This window comes from Lotus japonicus, chromosome 6, assembly GCF_012489685.1.
Source record: "Lotus japonicus ecotype B-129 chromosome 6, LjGifu_v1.2".
Classification (NCBI taxonomy): Eukaryota; Viridiplantae; Streptophyta; class Magnoliopsida; order Fabales; family Fabaceae; genus Lotus; species Lotus japonicus.
The window spans coordinates 37,091,475-37,104,233 of record NC_080046.1 but is presented as its reverse complement, the minus strand read 5'-3'; the positions used below and the strand labels follow the sequence as shown (position 1 = coordinate 37,104,233).

The window sequence follows — 12,759 nt, the reverse complement described above, 5'->3', positions numbered from 1 at the left end:
AGGATTAGGGTTGAGCGTTGCATGGGAAATGCTACCGTTGGAGGGCAGTTCTGGAAAATCCAGCTTCTGCTGTGTCTGAGACTGTTAGGTAGGTCGTCAGGAAGGTACAGTTGCTTTTGTACTTGGATAGCGACTTGACCTTTAAACCTAGGAGACTTCTGATCAGGAGAAAGCTTCATGTTGGAACTTGTGAAGCCGGTTGATCAGAGTCAGAGGGAAAGCCCAGATCCTCTGACCATTGTTTCTTCTGATTCTGAACTCAGAGGGAAGTACATGGTCTTCAGAGTATCTTGCTTCTGGACATTAGAATTTTACTAATCCGCTTCTGGATCTTCAGAGTCTTCTACACCATCAGAATATCTGAGCCTTCAGTGTTTCTTGGTTATCAGACTTTCTGGATCTTCAGAACTTCTAGTGACTGAGTCCACATCAGAGTTTGTATAACTTCAGAGCTTCTGAAGCTTTTCCACTGTTCATACTGAACATGGTGAATGCGAAAGCGTTGCTTGGGTCGCTCTTTATACACAGTGCTTCTGATTTGTGTGAGATTGAGTTGAGGTCAGAGCCTGTAAATAGGACACTCAGAAAAACACGTTAGAGTACCACAATTGTTCATATCAAAAGGTTAACTTGTAATCATCAAAACATAGAGTTGTACTACTAGATCAAAACTTGATCTTACACCCACGTCGCTAGTAAAACTTGCTCAGGGAAAGCTCTCAGATCTGATAGCCAAATCAGATCCAGGTGTTAGGCGCCAATCAACGCCGCCTGAGTACATAAACTTAGAAGATCTTAAGAACAGTGCTCCGAGGAAAGCGCAGGAGGTGATAACAGGTATCACGCCAGTTGAAGCAAATGCTGGACACCGTGCATAAGGTACAAAGCCAGAATGAACAGTTACAAGCCCAAGTGGAATATTTAAACCAGATGCGAGATTTTAAGCATGGACAACGTCTCGAAGCTGAGGACGTCGTTGAATTTCCACCTTTTGTTTCCGCCATCACAAAGGTGGACATACCAAAACCTTTGTAAACATTGGCATTAGACGCCTTCTCGGGCGATTCTGATCCCATGGAGCATTTGAGGTACTTTAACACCAAAATGGTTATTTGTGGGGCGACGGATGAGGTGAAGTGCAGACTGTTGCCATCAACATTCAAGGGAATGGCGATGCAGTGGTTTATTAGACAATCGCCTTTCTCAATTGACAATTTTACGGACTTGTCAACTAAGTTCTTAACTCAATTCTCCGCCAACAAAACCACAAAAGCAACTATGTTTGATCTCATCAGTATACATCAGCAGCCAGGAGAGAAGCTAAAGACCTACATGGCGCGCTTCAGCAAGATGGCTGTGCAATTGGAGGAGGATAACCCGGATGTATGTTTGGCGTCTTTCAAAAATGGCCTCAGGGCGGGAGATTTGAATCGAGATTTAACAAGACGCCCAACGCGGGATATGATGGATCTTCGCGCTCGAGTTCAGGAATTCATCTTAATTGAGCAAGACGATCAGAAAAAGCAAGAAAGGGAGGAAAGAAGAAAAGACGTCCGACCCGGTGTGGTTGCACAGGACAAACCCAAGGCTGGAAAAGATACAAGGCTAGCTCAAAATCCACGCACACCAAGGCCTGGCCCATATCATAACTCTAAACCTGGATTCCAGAATACGTGGCATAGAAATCCCCAAGGCACCACCACAGCTCCGGCTGGTCAACATGTTGCCTCGCCAATTAAGGTTCCACTTACTAAACTGAATGCACCCCTAAGCACCATACTGAGGGCAGTAGGACAGACAAATGTTGTGCAATATCCGCCACCACCTCGGCGACCACCAACCAATGTGGACACAAACAGATGGTGTGAGTACCACAAAACGTTGGATCACACCACGAATAATTGTTGGAACTTGCGGAAGGAGATCGACCGGCTAATTAAGGCTGGACATCTGGCAAATTTTGTTAAAGATGCAGCAACGCCAGAGGCCGCCAAGGTAACTCAAGCGGGCAAAGGAAAAGGAAAGGAGGTAGTAGAAGAATTGGGCGACCCTGTAGGGGAATGCTCATCCATTGCAGGAGGGTTTGGAGGAGGGGCGATTTCTAGCAAGGCCAGAAAGCGTTATGTGGCGGCAGTACATTCCGTGCACGAAGCATACGAAGGCGAATGTTGGTTGAATCACTCTCCAATCACATTCACCCCTCAATATTTTGCACATGTAATTCCTCATGACAATGACCCGATTGTTGTAACAATCAGAGTTAACAATTACATTACGAAGAAAGTGTTCTTAGATCAGGGATCTTCGGCGGACATCATTTATGGTGATGCCTTTAATCGCTTGGGGCTAAAGGAGTCAGATTTGAAACCATATAAAGGAACCCTGGTGGGATTCACAGGGGATCGTGTCAATGTGCGAGGATACGTGAAAATACCAACAGCCTTTGGTGAAGGGGAATTTGTAAGAAATTTCAAGTCAAATACCTAGTATTGGCGTGTAGAGCTAATTACAATGTACTTTTGGGGAGGGACACTCTTAACAAGTTATGCGCTGTGATTTCAACCGCTCATTTAACTATTAAGTACCCAGCCTGCAGCGGGAAGTAAGACCTGGATTTACAGAGCAAGTTAATTTCCGACTCACGCGTAGAATCAGTGTAAGCGTGACGGGAGTTTGATGTTTGAGGAAGATTAATGAAGAAGAAAGTTCAGGAATTGCTTGAGGAATGTTGCGTAGTCGCTTTAGGAACTAGTGCGAGTCGTCTGCACACTTGCCTTATGGCGAGCGTGTCCAGAATAGGCTAATTCGCTTTTAGAGCAACGTATTAAGTGAGATTTCGAATCCTTGGAAAATTTAAATATTCTCTTTATTTTTCCTTCGACCAGCGTTTCATTTCGGAACTCTGGACTGTACGCACGATAGGTTTTACTTTTCGGAAGTTCGACGACGCTAATTTCTTTGCTTCGAAACCCTAGTTTCGAGCGATGGATGAAGACTTTTTCTATTCGGGACTTCTAACTAAGTTTCCGTCCGCATTGCCAGATTTGTTTCGACATTTCCAATCTTTCTTCAGAAGGAAGTTTTGTCGTCTGACCATCACAGCAAAAAGTAGTTTTTCGGGACAGATTAAGTTACACCGCTTTTGAGATTTTAGATATCGTTTTTCCCAAATGTCAGAGATATGTTTTGAGTTCTGGAATTCTGACGCCAGAATCTCTCTTAGAATTCTTCGGTGAACGTGCTGCAAAAATCGGAATCGCAAAATTTTCATTTTCCCGCGATTTCACCTGCCTATAAATAGCCGAAAAAGCAAAATATCTTCATTTTTCTTCCTATTGGGGCCGTGAATGGTGGAGAGGAGAGGGAGAGGAGATTTTCGCCGAAACTCGACCGATCTTCGCGTAGTTCGTTCCTACTTCAAGGTATCGAGGTAACTAGCTTGATTCCTACCTCTGATTACTGTTTCTACTGCGTTTCTGTAGTCGTTTCTGTGCTCACAGTTTTGGGCTTTTTGTAAAACTGTCCGTTTTTCCTGATTTCTCGCTTGGGTTATCTTCCCTACGTTCCCAAGAGTCTAAAACCTCTGTCAGTAATCACCGATTGTGATCGAGCTGTCCAGGATCTGAAAAACTGTTTCAAAACCCTTTTTGCGCACATTTCGAAACTTTATTGTCGAAAAGTCGTAATCTGACTTCGTGCCTTTAGGATTTGTTGTCACGGATGTCGTTAGGATCATTGATGTCAAATTTGTTTTCCGAACTGATAACTTTGAGGTTTTGAGCTTTTATTTTGGACCAAAACGCCCCTGAACGGCCGTATCTTGATCCGATTGTCCGAAAATTGTTCCGACAGTTTCTTTGCCTTAGTTTTACCCTAAAACTACCTTGTAAACAGATTTGATCGAAGAAAAAGAGCCGGAGCCCTTTTTCCATAATGGCCGAGAGCTATTTCAAGGGGGGGGGGGAGTTTTTCGTTTTCGAAAACTTGTCTTTTCATATCCGATTGTTGTATTCTGAAGCTTTAATGCTTTGTCTATCGTTTATGAGTTGTATGGCGATCGAACTAATCGATTTTGTTTGGATTCTGCTTTGTTTTCTCCGAGGTTCAGTTGAAGGAACTTTGGGTTTTGCAGAGCAATCGTGTGAAGGGAACTTTAACCACGAGACTGGATGTGATTATGATGATGAGTTGATGTTATGATGCTTTCAATAACTTGTGATATTGTGATATTGTTGGATTGTGCGTTTTGACGCGACTTCGGAGTGGAGATTCATTGATCTGGTGATCTTTGATATTTCGGGTTGGATAAACAACCCTAGGCAAGTCCAAACGTGGGGTTTGAGACTTAGCCATTCGTTGGTATTCGTTGGAATTCTTAGACTTTCCCCGGGAAATATCTTTTGGGTGGTTGGTCTTTGGAAACTTAGAATGGTTAGACTTTCGAAAAATAAAGACTTGGGAAACTTAGACTTTGAGAAATAAACTCATAATTTGACTAATTCGAATCGAAACAATTTTTATTAACGTTTAAGCATAGGAAAACTGAAGGGGAAAATATTTACGAAAGACGGGGAAAAGTCGACTTCTGTTGTGGGTTTTGGATTTGGGGAAAGCCACTGAGGTGAGCTACGGTGATGATTGAAAGTCACCGAGTACTTTAAGTACTCTTGTTGTTGGGGTTGTGTTGTTTTGACCGACACTAGACCCTTGTGTACTCTTGTGGGTGGAGTTGTGTTGTATTGACCGACACTAACTCCGAGTTGTGTTGTATTGACCGACACTAACTCTTGGGTTTGTTTTGAGTTTGGGTTTGAGCTAGACACTTATGTGGTGAGGACGATTCGATGTTTGGCTAACCATATTGCATCAATCGGGTGAATAACGGGAATGGTTCACCTGTGCATCTCATGGTGAATAACGGGAATGGTTCACCACTGCATGAATGATGAATAACGGGAATGGTTCATCATACGGTGAATAACGGGAATGGTTCAGCAAGGATGAATAACGGGAATGGTTCATCCAGGATGAATAACGGGAATGGTTCATCCATAGTGAATAACGGGAATGCTTCACTTGTGGCGAACGGGAACACGTCACAAATCCGGATCATAATTGCATTTCACGCATACATTCATTCTGACTGGGATTGTGTGCTGTTTGATTTATTGAAGCATTGTTAGAGCCATAACATGCTAGGATTATCTATATGTTTATATAACAACATATATATCTATACCCCATATCACATGTTGGTTGTATATCTACTCTATTCCGTGAGTTGACCCTAGCGCCTTGGCTTTGGTTTCATGTTTGTGTTTGGGCGGTCGGCCTGCTGCTAGATGTCGACGGTGAATCAGGTTTGAGTTGGAGGATCGTACTGACGAGCGTGGACGTCTGACGGAAGGAGTTCTACGACACATGGAGCTGATCTTCAACTTGTCGTCTTCAGTTCGCTGTGGACTTGGTACTGGGAGGGTAGGTTTAGGCAGGCGTCATGTTTTGTGTAGAGCTCTGATTCGTTTTGCTTTTGGGACAGGGTAGGTTCCCGACGCATGACTTTTTGTGTGGTTCTCTTATTGAGGGATCACAGTGAGGCAGTCGGACCATAGGGGTCTTTGCTTAGGCCATTCTGAGGCCGACTTTCTTTTGGATGACTGTACTTGTGGTACTTTTACTCACACTTCGGGATCTGTATATATTTGCCTACGGGCACACTACTTTGGAGTCACTGCGAGTGCGCGTGACGTGGAAGTGCAGCTGAGGCTGTACATGTTTATATTTGATGTATATTGGTTAGTGTAGTAGTTGGGCTATGTCTTTATTTTCTATTGCTTGATTTAAAAGGAATCAAACGAAAAAAAATTACCTGTTTTCCGCGTAAAGTTGTTTTTGGTTACTAAGGTGACACCTGGAAATCGGGGTGTTACAAGATTGGCGTCCTTCGCGTGGATCAGAATGCAGCGAGAGTGTGAGACCCAAATTTTTAAGTTTGGAATAAACCGAATAAAATTCCTATTCACGATTAGTTTGATGTAACGTGAAGGAAAACCTGAACAAGTGTTTATTGAATGGAATAAATTTGTGAAGGAGAAAGTTCAAGAAAAAGCTAAGGATTGTATCAAAGTCGATAAAAGTTATAGCACGATTAGTATTCGCTTAAACCTAGGGCAAGAACGCTAGTAAATAGCTAATTTACACTTAAAGACATGATGGAAACTAATTCCAAAAATCTTTAGAGAAATGTTAGAACTTCTCTTATTCGTCTATAAACAAGCATTTCGATACGAAACCCTAGAATGTACGAACGTCAAATTCCAATACTCGGAAGTTTGCCGAAACTAAATCATTGATAGTTCAAGAAACCTAAAATCAACGGACGATGAAGACTTTTTCTATTCGGAGCTTCAAACGAAGATTCCACACGCATACACCCATTTCTCTTGATATTTCTAATCTTTCTTCAGAACAAAGTTTTCTCATCCGACATCAACTGCAAAAAGTAACTTTTCGGGTAAAATCGATTTACACCGACTTTGGATCGTTTGATTTAATTCCAAGAAACCTGTTTTGAGTTCTGGAATTCTGTGGCCAGAACCTATCTTAGAATTCACGGAGGAAAGCGCAGGAAAAATCGGAATCGCGAAATTTTCATTTTTCCACATTTTCCAAAACCTATAAATAGCTAGAAAATGAAATTTTTTGCAAAAACCCTTCACCTATTGAACCCAAACCCGCGAGCATTGGAGGAGAAGGAGTAGGAAGTGATTTTCTCTGTTTCTTGCCCGATTGCTGCACCGTTCAGTGCTATTCGAAGACTTCGAGGTATAGATACTATCTCTCACTTCTGATCGTCAATTCTGTCGTCTTTCACTATGTCTTTCTGTGCTCAAAGTTTTGAGCTTTTTGTAAAGCTGTCCAAATTACTCGATTTCTCTGTCTAAACTTATTCCCTCCATGCCCAAGAGCGTGTTTAGCGGATTACATTTTGCCGAATGTCGCCGAAATGCCGCCGGAATTCATTTATGCTGGAAAAACCCATTTTGAGCCAAAGTCTCATCCTTTAAGCTGAAAACTCTCGACTTAGCTTAGCGCTAGTAGGATTAGTCGTCATAAACGTCGTTGGTAACGTGCCCATCCAATTTGTTTTCGAAAATCCAGTTTTGAAATTCTGAGCTGAAAATATTGACCAAAATACCCCTGCGACAGTTTTCGATCCGAAAATTTTTCTGAGCTTAGATTCGCCTTAGTTACGACTAATGATAACCTAGGAACCAAGTTTGATCGAAGAAAAATCGACGCACACAATTGTGATGTGTGGCCTAGAGCTCCTCTTTAGGGGGAGGAAAATTTTGTTTTTCGAAAACTTGTCTTAACGCGTTAGATTACCGTACTTCGAAGTTTATAATGCTTCGTGTAACCCTAGTACTTTTTGTTTGCTGAGTTTCTGACTCATTGTGATTGAATTCTGTGCTTTTGCCCTAAGGTTCGTTTGAGGAATTCTGTGGAGTCGAGGAGGAAGATTGTGAAGGAAAGTTCGAGGAGCAAGCTGGAAAACCTACAGGTGAGGGCTACGAATTCGACTTGATTTACTGTTTATGCACTTGATTGTGTTTGACTGGGAAAAATGTTTTCTGAGGCTACGGCTGACAATTGATAATCATTTATCGCTTGAATTGTTTTTGAGATTGATTCACATGCTATGTGCTAAATGGTTAATCCAGGATGTGTTGATATTGATTCACATGCTATGTGCTAAATGGTTATTCTACAATGTGTTGATATATGTGCCAGGACTGTTGGATTGTGTTACTTTGATAATGCAAATACACATATATCTGTTGTTCGTCAGAGTGAGGATAACGGGCAGTTATGCCAAATTTATCGTGAGATTTTGAGAAAGTTTGACGGGACGAACAGAGATTCGGGCCTTGTTATTGTTTTAGTGGATCGAGACCTTCTCTGGGAATTACTTGGGATTATGGGATCTTTTAAACTCATAAGATTAGAGACAAAACTAAATGGAAACTATTTTACAAGGAAAATTCATAAGACATTAAACAACCTCTGAATCTTTAAATAATGATCAATATCGCAAATAAGAGCTTAGGACTTGAACATTAGTTTTGGAAAATGAAAAGTGTCGCCGAGTCCAAGTTTTGAGGAAACCAATGAGTTTCCGAGTATGTTGATACTCTTTGCTCGATGAGCAGTTTTGTTGTTTGACTATCTAAAAGATAAGTCGGGAAATTTAATAAGTTTATGAGTATGTTGATGCTCTTTTGCTCAATGAGCAGTTTTGTTGTTGGGCTATCTGAAAGATAAGCCGGGAAACGGGTAGTTTCCAAGTACATTGGTACTTTTTGCTCGCTGAGCAGTTTTTGACCATCGGATGGGTATGAGTCGGATGATTCGAGAAATCATCATGAGATACTTTTTATAATTAACTGTCTTTTGTCACAGAATCGACATTTACCTTAGGGTATTCATTTTAGAGACAATAAGTTAGCTAGAACACAAGACGACGTGACGAGTGAGGTCGGAGACATTGTTTGGCTAATCACTTTGCATTCTTGCACTCATTTTGAGGTTAATACACGGTGGGATGCCGGACCTCGGTGGATTCTAAAATGGTCATAAGACCCGGATTTCCACATAAGAACACTGCGGTGATTCTTAGTAGCGGACGGAAATGGCAGACCTATGGGTTCACTGCTGATCTGACTACATTTTGTTTGGTATAAGAGACGCCTGAGCAAAATGGTCCCACCGTGGCTGGTGTTAGGGCTGACTCGTTGGTGCCCATCCCTCCGGATTGCATCTTGTTCCTTAGCATTGCATTGCATGCACCATTCATGCTGATTTAGTTGTCGAGTGTATTTGATATTTGTTAACATTGTTTGAGATGTGTTAATTGCCAGCAAATGTTATTTATTTTCGTTGACAAGATATACAATTTGTAATGCTGTCATTCATATTTAAGCCTATGTAGCTATTGCTTAAACTTTACCTATTGGATGTACTATTATGTAATTCTTTGAGTTGACCCTTGCGCGTGCTACCTGTGTATGGGGGGCTATGTATGCCCTTTTTGTCAGATGTCGATGGCAGATTGGTTCGAGATGGTCGTCCCTTCGGGGGGACTAGGTTCGAGATGTTGGACCAGGATACCCCGGGCTCATGGGTGGTCGACCCCGCCGGTCACCGAGCTATTTATTCGGGGCGAATAATGGAGGGCCGCGTCGACAGAATGGGAAACCTGACGCATGGAGTCTTGAGACGCTACACCGTCAGCTTCAACCTACCACCGGACGTGCACTGTGGCCTTGGAGTTGTAGTACCACCACCACCGTCGCCTGAGGACGAGGAGGACCCTTCGGAGGAGTTGCCTGTAGGAGGGACTTCATCTGACTCTAGCTCACCCACCGTCGCGGCTGCTGTTGATTTGGGATCGGGTACAGTACCCGTAGGACCAGCTGTGAGGACCGATGCAGTTATAGACCTGATCGTCTTGGATTCAGATTCAGACGACGACCATGGTGATGCGTAGTTGGGAGTGGTGTGTTGTGCTCCTCTAGTCAGGATTAGGGTAGGAGTAGCGTCGTGGCTCTGATCTTTAGTTTTCTCATTTTGGGGCAGGGTAGGTCCCCGACCTTTAGCTTTTTGTGTGGTTCTCTTTACGGGAGTCACAAGGAGTTGATCGGACTAGGAGGTCTTCGGGCTGTTTTTGGGCTGACCTACTTTCGTTGGAGGACTGTATTCAGAATACTGACCTTATATTTTGTTCTGTACATATTTGCCAACAGGCACTACTTTCCGTCACTGGAGGATTACTCGTGACGTAGCATGTTACTTACTGTGGGGGATGTATATATATCTGTATATTAGTCATGTTTATCTTTCGTCGATACGTCTTTAAATTCGACAGGTCTTTTATTTACTTAAAACATATATCGAAAAAAAATAATCACGTTTTTTTCGCTTAACTTTCTTTTTGGTTACTAAAGTGACGCCACCGAAATCGGGGTGTTACAGAGAGAATGTTACCTAAGAAGTGTGGCGCTCTACGGGCGAAAGGCCGCCAAGGAAAGCCACCGTATCACAGAAATTTTTCCACAAGAAGGGTTCAGCATCAACCTTTGGAAGAAACTAAATCAGCGCAAGTCAAGGATAAGGTTTTAAAAATCGGTAGCAGTTTGACAAAAGAACAGGAGGAAAGGTTGATCACCCTTTTGGGCGATAATCTAGATCTATTTGCTTGGACAATTAATGATGTACCAGGGATTGACCCCAATGTGATCACTCATAAAATAGCTATACGGCCAGAAGCGAAACCAGTCATCCAGACAAGGCGAAGGATGAGTGATGAAAAAAACAAGGCGGTGCAAGTAGAAACCGAAAAGTTAATCAAGGCCCAATTCATTCGCGAAGTGCAGTACCCAACCTGGCTCGCCAACGTAGTGATAGTCAAGAAAGCTAATGGGAAGTGGAGAATGTGTACGGACTACACAAGCCTGAACAAAGTGTGTCCTAAAGATTCATACCCTCTTCCCAATGTTGATAAATTGGTGGATGGGGCTTCCGGAAATGACCTTTTAAGTCTCATGGATGCATATTCTGGGTATAATCAAATCATGGTGCATCCTTCAGACGAGGAAAGTACGGCGTTCATGACTAATCAGGCGAATTATTGTTACAAAACTATGCCTTTGGTTTAAAAAATGCGGGAGCTACTTACAACCGCCTCATGGATAAAATATTTTGCGAACCAAGTGGGAAGGAACATGGAAGTATATGTAGATGATATGATTTCCAAATCCGCCAAGTCCAGTGACCATGGCGATGATCTTAAGGAAGCATTTGCTCAGCTAAGAAAATACCGTATGAGGTTAAATCCCGAGAAATGTTCATTTGGGATTCAAGGGGCAAAATTTTTGGGGTTCATGATAACATCAAGAGGGATACAAGTAAATCTAGATAAAGGCAAGGCGATCTTGGAGATGAAAAGTCCAACAAATGTCAAGGAAGTACAACGGTTAACAGGACGCATGACTGCCTTAGCACGTTTCTTACCAATGGCAGGCGACAAAGCAGTTCCGTTCTTCACTTGTTTGAAGAAGAATTCAACGTTTCAATGGACTGATGCGTGTGAACAAGCTTTTACTGAATTGAAAAAATCATTAGCAACATTACCATTACTATTCAAACCCACGCCAGGCATTCCTTTGATGCTCTACTTGGCAATTACAGATAGGGCGGTCAGTACGGTATTGCTTCAAGAAGAGGGGAAAAAGCAGAAGGTTATCTATTTTGAGAGTCATACTCTGCAAGGTGCTGAATTGCGATACCAAAAATCGAGAAGGCGGCTTTGGCAATTCTAAAAACGGCGAGACGTCTCAGGCCATACTTCCAAAGTTTCCAAATCAAAGTTAAAACTGACGTTTCCTTACGACAAGTACTCTAGAAACCTGATCTGTCAGGGCGATTGGTCAGTTGATCAGTCGAGTTGTCTGAATATGATATACAGTATGAGCCAAGGGGGCAGGTTACGATCCAAAGCTTGATTAATTTCGTGGCCGAATTAACACCTACGGAAGGCGAGAAAACTCAGGGAGAGTGGGTCCTGTCTGTTGATGGATCCTCCAATGATTCGGGAAGTGGGGCAGGAATAACTATTGAAAGCCCGGACAAGTGGTCATCGAGCAATCTCTGAAATTCGAGTTTAAGGCGAGCAACAACCAATCAGAATACGAGGCATTGATCGCTAGTTTAAGGCTCGCCATTGAATTAGACGTTCTAAAATTGTTCATCAAAGGCGACTCACAACTGGTTGCTAAACAGGTAAAATGAGAGTATCAGGTGAAGGACCAACGACTTTCCAAATACCTGGAAGTGGTGCACAGGCTAATGATGGAAATAGAGAAGATCAGGATAGAACATATTCCAAGAAGTCAAAATGAAAGGGCGGATGTGTTAGCAAAATTGGCCAATACGAGGCGATTGGGCAATTATCAAAAGTCATCCAAGAAACCCTTCCTCGCCCTAGTATTGACTTGGTGGAAGTTAAGTTAAAGGCGGTAAAAGCGGTAACGGAAGGCGAGCCTTTGTGGATGGAATCAATCAAAACTTTTCTCCAAAACCCTCCAAAGGATGATGGTTTGAACATAAAAGAAAAGCGTCGGGAGGCTAGTTTTTACACGCTGGTAGGCGATGAGTTATATCGGCGGGGAATTATGTCTCCTATGCTCAAATGTGTTGACGTGGGAGAGGCTCAGGGAATCATGGCAGAAGTTCATGAAGGAGTATGTTCTAGGCATATAGGAGGGCGATCATTGGCAGTAAAGGTATTGAGAGCAGGATTTTACTGGCCAACAATGAAGAAGGACTGCCTGGAATACGTCAAGAAGTGTGAAAAGTGTCAAGTTTTCTCTGACTTACACAAAGCCCCGCCTGAAGAGTTGTCAACCATGATGGCACCTTGGTCGTTTGCTATGTGGGGGACTGATATTTTAGGACCATTCCCTGTAGCAAAGGCACAAATGAAGTATATAATTGTGGCGGTTGATTACTTTACCAAGTGGATAGAGGCGGAAGCAGTGGCGACTATAACGGCCGCTAAAGTCAGGAACTTTCTATGGCGATGGATTGTGTGTAGGTTTGGGGTCCCCATGGCCTTGGTAATGGATAATGGGACTCAATTCACAAGCAATGTCACCAGAGAATTTTGTGCAGATTTGGGAATTGAAATGCGATTTGCAT

The 12,759-nt window shown here is 42.7% G+C and overlaps 1 protein-coding gene across 1 annotated transcript; it reads left to right on the top strand.

Moving 5' to 3' along the window:
• The first annotated feature begins 1,074 nt into the window (after positions 1-1,074).
• LOC130725253 (uncharacterized) lies at positions 1,075-2,487 on the top strand. The gene has a single exon (XM_057576499.1). The coding sequence runs from the start codon at positions 1,075-1,077 to the stop codon at positions 2,485-2,487; it is 1,413 nt and encodes a 470-aa protein (XP_057432482.1).
• The last annotated feature ends 10,272 nt before the right edge of the window (positions 2,488-12,759 follow it).

Bases quoted from the DNA above. Each gene is read 5' to 3' on its own strand.
- LOC130725253 (XM_057576499.1), top strand. From the start codon at position 1,075: ATGGAGCATTTGAGGTACTTTAACACCAAAATGGTTATTTGTGGGGCG.